The 14,270-nt window shown below is 45.2% G+C and overlaps 2 protein-coding genes across 5 annotated transcripts; one reads left to right on the top strand and one right to left on the bottom strand.

Moving 5' to 3' along the window:
* The first annotated feature begins 369 nt into the window (after positions 1–369).
* Positions 370–5,688, top strand: LOC123054928 (filament-like plant protein 7). Of its 4 annotated transcripts, none has more exons than XM_044478804.1 (5): positions 370–574; positions 1,918–2,059; positions 2,141–2,264; positions 2,427–4,420; positions 4,954–5,688. In XM_044478804.1, exons 2-5 carry the CDS (start codon positions 1,967–1,969, stop codon positions 5,437–5,439), a joined length of 2,697 nt encoding a protein of 898 aa, XP_044334739.1. In that variant the 5' UTR covers positions 370–574; positions 1,918–1,966; the 3' UTR covers positions 5,440–5,688. The 4 variants fall into 4 exon arrangements, with proteins under 4 accessions (XP_044334739.1, XP_044334738.1, XP_044334736.1 ...); XM_044478803.1 differs by having other exon boundaries at positions 2,138–2,264; XM_044478801.1 differs by having other exon boundaries at positions 2,135–2,264; positions 4,957–5,688.
* A 4,699-nt stretch (positions 5,689–10,387) lies between these two features.
* LOC123050378 (WUSCHEL-related homeobox 4) lies at positions 10,388–11,829 on the bottom strand. Its single transcript, XM_044473182.1, has 3 exons — positions 11,506–11,829; positions 11,113–11,388; positions 10,388–10,991 (listed from the first exon to the last, which is right to left on the bottom strand). The coding sequence occupies exons 1-3, from the start codon at positions 11,755–11,757 to the stop codon at positions 10,812–10,814; spliced, it is 708 nt and encodes a 235-aa protein (XP_044329117.1). The 5' UTR covers positions 11,758–11,829; the 3' UTR covers positions 10,388–10,811.
* Between the last annotated feature and the right edge of the window lie 2,441 nt (positions 11,830–14,270).

The raw sequence follows: 14,270 nt of genomic DNA, 5'->3' as shown, positions 1-14,270 counted from the left end.
TGCAGATACGATTGAATAGCCGACTCCCATATCAGACTATCAGTCCCCGGAGACGGATTTCATCGATCCGCAGACAGATACGATGTCCGGATTGGGAGTCGGCGTTGGAGCGTAACAAAACAGATGTGCTAGGACCAAATCGACACCATGACCCAAACGACATAATCAATGGAGAGCTGAACGCCGTCGCACGTACGCAACTCTGGTATGTATCCACCGCCACCGCCGACACTTAAACCCACCGTCGATCACGGCCTCACGGCGATCTTTCTACAATCTCTGATGAGGCAGCTTTTTTGGGCATCCTGTAGCAATTTTGTCATCTCAAGGGCCCAGCCACGAACCCCTTTTCCTTTTTGCTAGGGACACCCAGCCTCTGCCCCCACAGAAAAAGCTGAAGACGATAGCTTTGTGTCCTTGTCCTCACACAGTCACCTGACTCACCACCCCCTTCCTCCCTCCATCCATACCATAGGATGCCTCCACAGAGTCACAGGTGACACAGCCAGCAGCACAACAGTCCCTTCTTGGTAAGCGGCGGCAGAGCCACTGCCACTCACTCACTGGAACGAAGGTCAGTTCTCAGTTCTTGCAATCTCTCTCTCTTTCTCTTTTATTATCGGTTCTATCTATCCATGCCGCCCTTGTCCTTTGGGTGTATGTGTTTCTCAATCCATGTTTGGTAGTTGGGAAAACGATGGGGATATTGATCTATCTGGAGCGGAGCTAGCTAGGGGGTTATGGTGGTTTGGAGGTACCGGGGGGATCGATGGCGATGGGTTTGGCTCCGCTGCTTCACTGCAGCCAATTATAGCTAGTTGCTTGCATGCGCAGAGGTTTTCTGGCTGGCTGCTGCGCCGATTCCTCTCCTGCTTCCAAGCACAAGCAATTCTTGTGTGGATATTTCTAGTGAAGATTCTTTCTTTCTCATCCTTCCCAGGCTGTTCTTTGTCTGGGGGCTCCTCGATTTGGTGTAGCCAATCTGCAGAAGGAGGTGCACAAAGAGAGTGTCAGTTTGGTCCTGATTCACAGTTTGCATAGCAGCTTCATTAATTGGTTATAAAAGGCTTGGTTGTGGTTGCTGAAAAGAGTACTTGCGTTAGGCGCCATCCTTATCAATGGATGCGCCTGTGTTGTGCAGTACTACCAGTAATTCTGTCGAGACAGGGGAGAAGCACTCCTCAGTGCCACTAGTAATGTTGTTGAGACAGAGGAGAGGCACTTCTCTTTCTCTGTATGCTATTTTTGCAATACTTTTACCAATTTTGACTTCCGGGACGGCATAATTAGCTTACTTAATTTGATAGATGTTCTATGTACCTACCAGTGTTAAACGGCTTCACTGGTGGGTTGCTCTCACAGTTGTGGATCGATGCAATGCTAGTGGAAGGTCACCCACTTGGCTTCTGGAAGAAGCTTACCATATGATGGCTAATTTTGTACTCTCTCTCTTTTGGAAGGAAATATAGTACATTTGGTTAACGATATAACCTTTTGGAGCAAGTGGTAGGTGCACTGGGGTTAGAACTGAGCAAACACCTCAATATACCCTCTGGTTGCTTTTTAGTTATGTGTCGCTTTCTGCGCTACTAAAAGTAAAGGACATTGCAGCTGGCAGAAGTAGAAATTGTTAATCGTGCCCAGTGGATTAGGTGCCCGCAATTGCCAACTTTGTAGACACCAACATGATACTGAGATGTTTACTTGATTTGTTGAAAGGATCAATTGCTAACAAAGTGCTGAAGAATGGGAATTTGCTGGGGGGAACAAAACTTGGTATCATATTGTACAGTTTCTAGGAACAACTTTGCAAAGTTGAACCAAATATACATTTTATGATTCTTTTCCCCAAAGTATATTGTATGAATATTAATATAAAAATGCACCACTAATGTTGCATCTACTTCTAATCTCTAGGGAATCTTGTGTATCATTGATTACTGGTAAAAAGTGAGAGCATCTATCTATGGATCATAAAACATGGCTTTGGAGAAAGAAGGCATCAGAAAGGACTGTTTTGGTAAAGAATAAACCCAATATATCAGATAAGGAACATGAGGTATATCATCTACAGCTCTACACATTTTTTTTTATGTTTATTCAGTACTTGCTAATTAACTCATAAATGCTCAAGGAGAAGATTGCGCGGCTAGAGAGATCACTGCAAGGCTTAAATGAACAACTTTCATTTGCTCATGCTGAATGCTTCGAGAAGGATGCTATTTTATCCAAGCAAGCAAAAGTAGCTGAAGAAGCCATACTAGGTACCACTCCATTCATCACTCTCATTCCAGTACAAGTTCCTGGTCATAAGTAGTTGGACATATGATTTATCTCATCCTAGAAGTATAAATGCCACATGCACGTATGCATATATGTCGGCTATTATTTTCTGACCAACCCCTTTGTGACTACGAATGTTCCAGGCTGGGAGAAAGCAGAGGCTGAAGCTATAGCTATCAAGACAGAACTTGATGATACTCTGCATCAGAAAGCCATGGTTGAGCAAAGGATTTGTCAGCTTGATGAGGCTCTAAATGTTGCAGCGGAAGAGAGGGAGTTATTGATAAAGGACACTGCTCAAATAATTTCTTGTGAGAAGGATAAAGTTTGGAATCTAGAACAAAATGTCGCGGAGAAGGAGAACATAATTGCTAGCTTGGACGATGAGTACAGCAGACTATCTGAAATCCTCTCAGTAAAAGAGAAAATCATCTTAGATCTAACTGAATCAAATGCAGTCAAAGAGTCAGACTTGAAGGACCTTGCGGCAAAACTAGAGTCGACAGAGAGATCAAATTCTTCTCTTAGATATGAGGTTTGCATGCTGCAGAAGCAACTTGATATTCGTAGTGAGGAAAGGAAGTGTAACCTCAAATCTGCTGATGCTTCACACAAACAGCATCTTGAAAACGTAAGGAAGATTACTAAGCTAGAAGAAGAATGCAAGAGATTGCGCTCAATGGTACGTAAAAGGCTACCAGGACCAGCTGCCGTTGCTAGAATGAGAAGTGAAGTTGAAACACTGGGCAGCAGTACAACACACATAAGGACGGGAAAGTTGAATTCTTCGCCATCCTTCAATTCATATGATCAGATACAGAACTCTTCCAATGCATCGCATGTAAGTCCTTCATTGCTTGCAAGGCTACACGTGACGGAAGATGAAAATAAGGCCATGAAGGAATCTCTTTCTAGAAAGGATGGTGAACTTCAGCTTTCCCGTACTATGCTTGCTCGCACAACCTCTAAGCTTTCCCAAGTTGAAGCTCAACTCGAAGACTTATCAGGTGATCGAGCTACCACAGAACTGGCAAAAAGAAGTCCTACAGTGATTGAAAATCCTCTTTCATCTATCTCCAAGGGTGGTCGCAATGAAGATAATGTCAGCTGTTCAGGTTCATGGGCGTCAGCCTTGATTTCTGAACTTGAACATTTCAAGAATGGGAAGCTGACTACACCTTCTTGTAAGAGCACAAGAATGTCAGACTTAAGTTTCATGGATGACTTTGAAGAAATAGAAAGGCTAGCAATGGTATGTGATGATAAGCCTTCAAAATCATATGATGTAAAGAGAGAGGCAACAGAATCAGCAGGTAAAGAGCTGGTTCCAGTTGATGGTCTCAGTGAAACAACTAATCAAGTTCACCCGCACAAGACTGAGAAGGGACTCCTGAAGTTAATTGAACTTGTCGAGGGAGTTATCCAGAGATCGTCAAAGGATTACAGTAGCAACCTTGTGCAATCTGGTGGCAACATGGGTGATCAATCTACGCTGATAACTGGTTATTTTGCTCATGCATTCTTATGGAAAACATCAGAACTCACTTGTGTACTGCGACACTTCATTGTTGTATGCAATGAGCTTCTGTATGGGAATACTGATGTCGAAAGATTTGTTCTTGAAGTGAGCCTCACACTAGACTGGATACTGAACCACTGCTTTTCACTGCAAGATGTATCAGAGATGAGGGAAACTATCATAAAGCATTTGCATTTAGATAGCACTGATGTGCATGAAGCTGTTGCAGCCAAACAAATAGGAGTCCAAGCCACAAATGGCATAGATGAACCCGGCACTCCAAACAGCGTGCAGATGTCACTAGTTTCTGCATCAAGCCCCATGGATATTGGACTTAAAGCTGATAATGACACAGACAGTATAAGGAATGGAGTCTCATTCTCTTTCCATGCACCGGAAGTAAAATCTTCAAGTTTGCGAGCAGAACTTAATGCATTGAAAGAAACAGGAAATCTGGTAACACATGGTGTTGATGGTAAATCAACAGTGAGTGAACTTGACAAACACAAATCCATCGCTAACTCTGAGGTAAACAAGGGCAGTCTACAGGGAAGCAGTCACTCTACTGAAGAAGACCCAAAATGTGTTTCTGGGAATAAAGATAAAAATCTAAACACGGTAAGATCCACGCTATATAATTTGTTGAATTCTGTGGTTTTAAAGATTGGTTAGCTCTTTTTTAGGAGAAAGAAAATACACATTCGAATTTACAGTCTTAAGCAAGAAATTTGCTCCATATTGATGCTGTCCTTTCTCCATTATGTATACATGTATCAGTTTTTCCATTTGCGAAGCCATATAGCATTCTTTCTATTCTTGTAGCAACCCGAGTTGCATACATCCTGAAATGTAACTTCGGTAAAAAGAAAAGCAAACTAATTTTAAAAATAGGAAATAAGTAATTTTGTGTCCATTATTTATATTACAAATTTGTGATCATATATGATTGCAAAATACCACCTTGACTGCCCTTGTTGTGAGACCACTGGAAAGAATTGAACATGTTTTCAGATCCATTCAATAAATTTACTTGTTTCTTTAGTACACCCTGCTTTGAAGGGCTCTTTAGTCCATGAGTTATCACCTTCATTTGGACAGTTTACCAGTAAATAAGTTTTTTAAGTTAACATTTAACCCCCCTGTTCACACAGCAGCTGGAGATCTCGACAGCATCAGAGAAGCTCATCGAGTGTCAGGAGACAATCCTAAACCTGGGAAAGCAACTGAAAGCACTTTCATCGCCAAAGGATGCCACCTCGGTTCGTCCAGAGCGAAAACCTCGGTCTAAGTCACTGAATGAGATGCTAGCCGTCGAGGATGGGGGATTCGATGACCTCAGCTCCCCGAAGACTAAGGAGATTATATGCTCAGAAATAAGGCCACCACATGAAAGAAAAATTTCTGCTGACGAGGGAGGAGACGATTCAGAACCGTGCTATTCTCACCCAACACCGGTGGTTCCACCCGCCAAACCTTCCGGTGTGAGCGGAAGCTGCAAGAAAGAAGCTGCTGCCAAGGCCGTATCACTAGCCGTTGTCCCAAGCAAGCATAAGGGGAACCCCAACTTGCTCAAGAGGATCCTGACAGGAAGGAGGAGGGATGCCATAATCAAGCCAAAGGTGGTCCTGAGTGCTTAGCTGACAGAGACCAAGGGGTAACTCTATCCATGATAAATTCCATTTCCATGTGTAAATTAAGCGTGTGTCGGTTGCCTGTTGAGCTGTGTTTCTTGTCAGGTTTAGGAAGAAGCATGGAGTGTGGATGCCGTGTATGTATTGCAGTATTAGTGTGCTTTGTAGCGTTGTGGCCATCATTGCCCTGTTGCTTAGGTGTATGAACTTGTGTTTGCTCTTGGATGTGGCTAATTTATGAGTAGCATGCTATTATGTGCGTCCTTTCGAGGAAGGATTCTTGTTCTGAATGCCTTGACACCGACAAGGCTGATGCCTCCTGTGTGAATTTGTTCCTGAAACTGGCTAGGGGGCTAGATTGACCCCCGTGTTCTGAATGTCTTGACACTAACAAGGTTGCTGCCTCCTGTGTGATTTTGTCCCTGAAACTGGCGAAGTGGCCAGATCTCATGTAGTAGTAGTACATATACTCGGTGTGTCGGGGCAGGAATTATGGGTTTCAGACTTAACATGGTAGTAGGTGTGAGCAGCATCACAAAATTGGAGTCAAATGGACGCAGCATGCCAAGTGAAATTAGTATGTTCAGTCCGACGGGAGTGTGAGAATGCAGACTGACCTCCTTCAGCACAAACTCGGATTCACCAGACCGGTGCGCGCCGCCGCGATTGCTTCCTCGGGAGCCCTTCCGCGAGGAGTGGTGGAGATGGAGCCAGCCGCTGACACGGCCAAGCGCTCCGGCGCGGCGAGTTCAGCTTCAGCCATCGTGGACGGCCGCTCGCGCGTGCCTTCGATGACGAGCGTGTCCGGCCGGGGTGGCGAGAGAGGACGGGCGAGAACGGAGGAGAAACGGTTTACGGTGAGAAGGGGAGAGGGGAGGCGGGTGAGGCGTGCGCGAGGGCCGTGGAACTCCGGCGACGACGGTGGGGGTGCGTGTTTTTTTTTTTTGAGCTTTTTTCTTTTTCTTTTTTTGTGGATGGTGAATCGGCAGCAACGAGGAGAGCCCGAGAGAGACGGCCCCGTGCGGCCGTGTGAGAGTCTTTTTTCTTTCTTTTAAGCAAGATTCGGCTAGAGGAGTGCGGCGTTGCAGAGGCCAGGCTCCATGGAGCCCGTTTTGCCAAAAATGGTAATAATTCAAAATATACTCAAAAGTTTCAAAAAATATCATTTTTAATACAAATACATATGGATGTCCGTCAAGTATGTAAAAATTTACATCAGGTAATTAGATTATTTGCATGCTACACAAAAAAGATAAATATCTGGCTCAAAAACAACAAAGATCAGCCCGTTTTAATGTGTGTATTTATCTTTTTTGTATACATTACATGTGAACATATATGTCCATGAATTTTTACATGTGTATACTACAAATATATATCTATGTATATACTTTTTTAAAAGATTTTTTTCAATATGAGAAAATAGTAATTTTGCTGAAGTAAAGAGCTCTATGGAGCTCAGCCTCTGCAATGCTTTTTCATCGGCTAGAATTTTGACCGACCCGCGACAAGTAAGCCCGGGGGAACAACTAATTAGGGGGTATGTGTTGAAAAAAACATCTAATTAGTGGGTATTTTTTGTAGGGCTTTCGCAAAGGTCATTTTCTTGGGCTTGGAAGTGCTCCACGTGGTGTGTCTAACCGTTACCATGTGTCGCACGCTGGTGCATCTTCGGGGTATCAAATTTTTTTTGCACACATTTTTGGGTTTTATTTGATTTTTTTGGTTTTTTGATTTTTGCTTGGTTTTCTCTAAGTTTTGAATTTTTTTAAAGCAGAGCTTTACCACAAGAAGCATAACCATGCTTTCTGAAAAGGAAAAAAAAAAGCACATTCTATGTTTTCACGAGAAGCATAACCGTGCTTCCTGAAAAGCGAAAACAAAAGACAATGTGCTTTAGCAAGAGGCCTCACTGTACTTCCACGAGAAGCATAGTTGTGTTTTCTGAAATGAAAAAAAATTATAGTTTGTGCTTTCGTGAGAAGCACAGTCGTGCTTCCATTTTTTATATGAAAAAGCACAATTGTGCTTTCGAGACCCAGCCCCTCCCCCCGTTTTAGGTCTTCTTTTTCATTTTGTTTTTTGGTTTTTGTTTATTGGTTTCTGATTTTTCTACTCTCGACTTTTTTTCTAGGTTTTTCATGATATAAGTTCGTCAAAACCTACTGACATGGAATCTAGTTTCAAAGATCTCAAAGCGGAAAATCCAATGATGAAAGCGGTTTCATGATTTGGACACACGTTCAATAAATGAATTGAAAAATTGAATCGAAAAATTGAATCTGAAAAAGGAAATACGACAAGTGACGCACATGTAGTACGCCATTTGTCAGCACCGGAGAATGTTGGAGGGAACTTTACAGGGTACTCCTAATTAGTGATTTCAGTCTTTTAGATGGCGAGTCCTAGTTCAAGCTAGCCTAGTAAAAAACTAAAAATAGACCTAGTTTGCAAGGGAGCAACTAACTAAAGGTAAAGCCCATGGAGGCGTTCTGCAGTGGGCCTCCTATTCCCCATTCTACACGTGGAAGGGGAATCCTATACGGCGCGTAGGGCGCTCGCGATCGAGGTAGCGCGTACCCCCCTCGCAGCACGGTTGTCGTATGGGCCGGCCCATTTCCCTGTTTTTTCTTTCATTTTCTTCTTCATTTTTTTTTCATTTTTCATTTTATGTTTTCCTTTCCTCTTTTATTTTCCTTTTTTCTTCCCTACTTTTTCACATTTTCTGCGAATTTTCTTTTCAAATCCATGTTCATCAAATTCAAATTTTGTTCATCGGGATTTAAAAAATATTCATCAAAATTCAAAATTTATTCATCGTAATCAAAATTTGTTCATCATTTTCAAAAAAGTTCATCAAATTCTTTTTTTATCAATTTCGAAAAATGGTCATCAAATTAAAAAAAAATCATCCCTGTTTTTTCAAAAACATTGTTCATCTAACTGAAAAAATGTTGATCCTATTCAAAAATTGTTCACCATAACGTTAAAAAATGTTCACCAAATTCAAAAAAATGTTCATCAATATCCAAATTCACCAAGATTTTTTTGAAATAATGAACATTTTTCATGTTCGTACAAATTATTGAAATTCAGTGTCATTTTTTGGCTTCATGAAATTTATTCAAAATTCTAATTGTTCGTGAATTTTTCGATCTAGTTCGAAATCTCGAATTATTTAAATAAGAAAAAACTAAGTCGGGAGAAGAAAAAGAAAATAGGGGGCGCCCCGCCGCTCATGGGCCGGCCCAAATGGGCGCGCGAGGGCGGTTGACACTTGACAGTGGGCATCGAGCACTTTGTTTTGTGCCGAAGACGCTTGAACCTTGACTGCATTTTGGACTTTGGAGGCGCCATTTCAGTTCATCTACGACGAGTAGAAGGCAACAAGAAACGCAGGACTGGAGTGGATCCGAGACGAGAAGCCGACCTACCCACATTCCCGGCAGTGGAAAGCCGGCGCGGTGGCCCCTGAGCAACAGAGGGTGGCCTGAGCAGCGGTGCAGGCGGCAGGCAGTGACACGACGGGACCTGCCGCCTGCGCGGTGGCCCGCGGCCGGCACCCCACGAGACGGGCACGCACACCACACAGCGCCGGCGCGGCCCACCCAACCCAATCCCCGGCCTGCGTCGTCGTTTTCCAGGCGCACGTCCACGCCGAGAGACCGGGTCGGGCCCTTCTCCGTCGGAGAAAAAAGCTCGCGGAAAAGCGGGGCGCGGCTGGCCGGACTGTGCGAGTCTCGGAAAAGAGCGACAAAAGCGACGCACCGCATTCGCATGCCATGCACCGTATACTCGCTCTCTCACTCACGCCTCCGCGGCCGGCCCCTCCGGCGTCCACTCCGGCCGATTGGACGGCCCGGGCCATGCATGGCATGCTGCGACCCCTGCGGCGTCGACTGGGACTTTTTGGTGCCTCGGTCGCCGCTTCCGATCGTCTTTTTTCGTCAGCGTGCAACGCCTTGGCCTCACGCGCCAGGCTGCATGCGGTGCAGTGCAGGGCGTCTTTTAACGGTCGGCCTCTCGGTGTCAATCAGCCCCCATCGTTTTCCCCGCACCGTACGTACCTCGCGCGAACCAACACCTGCAATGTTGCAATGCACTGTACATAATGCCCTAGTAGTCCCTTGGACCTGGAGCTGGAGGAGGCCACGTACAGAGTAGCCGAGCTGCAGGTGAAATAATGTAACCACAGTAACGTACGAGAAACTTTTCGTATACTATATAGACACATTGTATTATGTCTTTCAGGCACAGTGCCATACAAAGCGAGAGCTCCGGCCTACGTACGGTCTGATCATGCATATATGCAACTCCACTCAATATCATTGGCATACCAAGCATGTCTCTCGCGCTATCATGACCGTGATGTCACTCGACAAGTGCTCTCGTAGATGTTTAAAGCAAAGCAATGTATAAAGCCTGGCGCCGAAGCCTTGCTCAGAGGCTCAGGTCTCGGTATAATTGCCGCAGAAAGCCTGAATGAACTGCCGTAGCCTACACGCATATGTATACAGAATGATTTGGGATGCTGAAAATAGTATCATGCATGCCCCAAACTCACAGTTTTGTGATATATATTATCTGCAGTTTATGCTGAAAACAAGTTGTAACAGACACAGCCTCGTTCTTATAAGAAGTAAATAAATGTAGTGGTAGTAGTACATAATTTCATTCATGGTTAGTTGCAGCAAGCACTTAATTTATTTCCCAGACCACCACTTTGTTGATATTTCAGCTCTGGTTGGTGTAGATTTGAACTCTTATCTCCACTAGTGTGAAAGCATGCTACTATCGACAGGATGACTCATGTGACCCGGTCTAACCAGACATACTAATGTGAACCCTAACAAATCTTCACAAAAGTTAGATACTACATAAGAGTAAGATCGTACCACATCGACTGTTCTTGTAACACGCGACCTGATTACACACACTTGCTTCCACGTGTTGGTAAAGCTCATGAATCATAATGAAAATCTAATTGATTGAAGTTTACATATTGCCTTGGTCTTCTATGGTGATTACTGGCTTTATTAGATGTAGTAATCATGACAAGAACCTAATAATGATCAAGCTCTTAACTCTAATAAACGCAAGTGAAGGAAAAACTTGTCTAGGGGATACTCCTAGCTAGTTCCTCTTTTTTTTCTTTTTTCTTTTTTGCGGAAGCCAGTTCCTCCCATCTGAATGCTACACACTCCACTAGTAGGAAACTGATCACGCCACAACTATGCATGCTTTAATTAGGCAACCCAAACGTACAAACACACGCAAAAATCAGAAGTTTTCCCAATGAAAACCGGCTCCATCCAGGCATATCCATGCATGCATGTTAGACGGAGTGTATGCACAAGCACGTACGACGAAGTCAACAACTACGCAGCTTTCCCCTGTGGACGCAACGGGAAGAGCTCCAGGGTGACGTTATCCGTGCAGCCGTCGGGGGCGGCCACCTCCGCCGCCGCGTCGCCATGGCCGGCACTCCATGTCATGCACCGCCGTTTGCAGCTGTTCGTCGCCTCATCGCAATCTTCCTTCTTATCACCGGCTCCATCCTACAAAGAGACAAACACATTGTAGCTGTAAATATCGACAGATAGCTCCGTGTAGGTGGTAGTAATTACTAACTAGTAGTAACCATTAGTTGCACCGTGTAGTTCTCGCTTAATTAGGTACCTTGGTCGCCGTTGCAGGCAGGGAGGAAGAGTCGAGGGTGCTGAGGGTGAGGAGGGCGGCGCGCTTCTGCTTCTGCCGCTCCCGTGCCTTGTGGTTCTGGAACCAGTAGAAGACGTTCTTGCCTTCGATCCGGCCGTGCCGGCCGAGCTCCTCCGTGATGCGCTCGATCTGGGCCGAGTTCGGGGTGCGCATCCCGCCGCGGTACAGCGCCTCCAGCACCTTGATCTGCTCCGCCGACGGGTTCCACCGCGTCGTCCCTCCCACCGGCACTTGCACTTGCACCTGCATATTTATTTTCAATGTCACTTCTCAGTGGCATTTCACACGGACATGCACAGCTAGCTAGCTACTTAACTACCACTTCACTAGACAGAGCTAGAGGTAAGTGCGTACTGTATGGTTTCTGACGGTGCAGCTGAGCAGCTTGGTGGCGTTCCTGACGCGGCCGAGGACGTCGGGCGGCGCGACGAGCTTCTTCGGCTGGTCCGGGAGGGAGATCTTGGGCGCCAGCGGCCGGAGGCATTGGAAGGCGCCGAAAGGGAACAGGGCCGAGGGAGGAGACGTGGACGGTGCAGTAGCCGGAGACGAAGACGCCGAGGCCGCTTTCTCCAGGTAGGACGGCGCATGCAAATGGTGAACCCTCATGTTGGCGCACTAGTTTAGTGCAAAGTTCGTACGGGGAGTGGGACGAAGATTTGGCTCAGGGCTAGGGGGGCTAGGTGGAGATCGAGATCGAAGGGCGTCGTCCTCCCGTGGTTATATATGGGGAGACAGGCGGTAAAGGTGGCGAGGGTTTGAGTGCTGGCTTGTGCGAGATCGAGGTAACAGTGGAAAGGGTGCGCGCGAGACAGGGAATGTGGAGATTGGTGATGAAAGGCGTCAGCGTTCGTAATCATGCGAGACACGGAATGCAGGCGCTCTAGTAAAGGTGAAAACTCTCGCATGGAGCTCTCTTTTCACCTTTTCCTGCCCAAATTCACGACGTACGCTCTCGATTGACAAGCTAATACCAAAGCGACTCTGAGCCAACATGTCCAAACTAAATGTATATTTGCATTGGACGTTGTAGCTCGGCTCTTGGAGAGGGCTGCACATTGTATATATGCTTAGAAGAATAGAAAAACGGGACCGGAGGGGCAAGCACCCCTCGGCATATTTTTATGGAAGGAGCGACGAACATGGTAGAAATATTCGCTCCACATGAGGATTGAATCCGGCTGGCCTGGAACACAAGACAGTGTCCCTACCACTGAGCTAGCGCTCAGTACTTCTTAGAAGAATAGAGGTTGTCCAAGGGTATCTCTAGCTAAACTCCTAAAAGGGTTTAATTCTCAACAGATTTTCTTTGATCCCTTTTTAGGGAGTTAAATGTTGCGCCTAGTCGAACTCTCAAAACCTTGAACTCCTCAAAAAAATTTAGGAGAAGTATCGACCGCCTCTCAAAGATGAGAAGCTAAAGCAAGTCTCAGCAAAAGATTCCCTCTCTCTCACTAGGCTGCCTCCCTCTGTTGCTCGGTTGCTTGCACGCCGACGCGCCCCCCGCAACATTCCGTACCTCCGGCGACCACCCGGCAGCCCTGCCGACGTCCCGCCGCCAAATTCCAGCAAGAATTCGACAAACTTTTTTTCTTCACTTTTTCCCCTTCGTCTCTGAAGACGGCAACTCCTCCTCATCGTCTCCTAGGTTGGCGGTGCTCCTCCCCATCATCCTCTGGCACAAAACAAAGCTGCAGCAAGCGGAGGAACATATAGAGGAAAAAAATTAAAAAGCGGCAGAAGGATTAGGGTATGAACCCATTAAACGAAGAAGTGTCCAAGCCATGACCCGTGGAGAACGAATTTTGTCTACTTTCTCGACTACTTTGTCGCATGCTTACGTCGGTGAGCGTGTATCAAATTACTTTTGCAGAGCATCTTCACAGGTCCTATATAGCTCATGGACATCATCTAGTGGCAAAAATTCACCGTTGGCCACATGGAAGGACGATAGAAAAAGGATGTGAAAGGAAGAAGAAGATAGAGATAGACTTACATGTGGGGTATAGTTCATTTGAGGAGTTAAATTTGAGAGTTCGGTTAGGTTCACGTTTCTTTAACTCCTCGAATTTGTTGAGTTAAGTTTTGAGGTGCTAAAATTTAGGAGTTCGGTTAGAGATGCCCTAACAATTAGTTGCTTGAAATATATTTACTTCCCGCCCACTTTTGGTCTAGCACTTAGATTTGCATCTGCATGTTGTTGTTTTCTTTATTTGGTATGCCTCTTGCTTTTGATGAGAGAGAGGGAGAGAAAGAGAGAGAGGTAGAGGGAGAGAGAAGGACGGCGTGATGCGGTCGACCGTTTCCAAGGTAGGCAAGGACGATGGGGCTTCGCGGGTTTGGGTGGCGGGCTTATCATTTCTACTCCCTCTTGCATTGAGAAACACCCAACCTTGAGACAGAGACACCATTGTCGGCTGCGGCGTTACTGGCAAGGTCTCAACAGGACCTCACCGGAGGCGCGGACAATGTGGCTCGCCGCTGAAGGGGACAAAGTGGATTAGCTGGTTTGGAGTTAGGGGGTGATTTATAGATTGAGCTAGAGGCTAAAGATGGCCATGAAACCTTGGGTTTCAACTGTATGGCTCATGAAATTGAATGAAACCAAACCTTTGTGGAACCTCACGCATAGTGCTCCCTTTTTACACAAGTTGTAGCATATGCCTAACAGATCATGTGGTAAGTTGATCAAGAAGAAGACAGCATTCTTCATAAGTAAAGGAAAATTACATATTTGATTCCTCAAGTATTCGACGAATCTAACTTTGGTTCTTAAACTCTAAAACTAGATAAACTTGACTCACAAATTCCGAAAGCCCGAACAAATTTGCTCCCTCGGCACACGACCGGAAGAGATTTGATGGATGATTTTTTTATATAAAAGTGAGAAAAACGTAAATGAACAAATAGGAATTTCATTCCTGGAATCCTATATATGTGACTTTTTTCCCCTATGGCGCTCTTTGGCTTATAGGATTCACTTTGAAATTTTCTATAAGAATCCTTCCTTTTGTTCACATTGGAGGATTCTAAACATTTTCCAAAGCCTCATGTTTTCACTTCTTTTGAGAAGTTTAACTCCTCTCTCTCCTCAAGAAACATTTTCCTGCGAAATTCTCGTC

This window comes from Triticum aestivum, chromosome 2D (genome assembly GCF_018294505.1).
Source record: "Triticum aestivum cultivar Chinese Spring chromosome 2D, IWGSC CS RefSeq v2.1, whole genome shotgun sequence".
NCBI classification, from domain to species: Eukaryota; Viridiplantae; Streptophyta; class Magnoliopsida; order Poales; family Poaceae; genus Triticum; species Triticum aestivum.
Note: the sequence above shows the minus strand (reverse complement) of the source record. Positions and strands in the feature narration are given on the sequence as shown.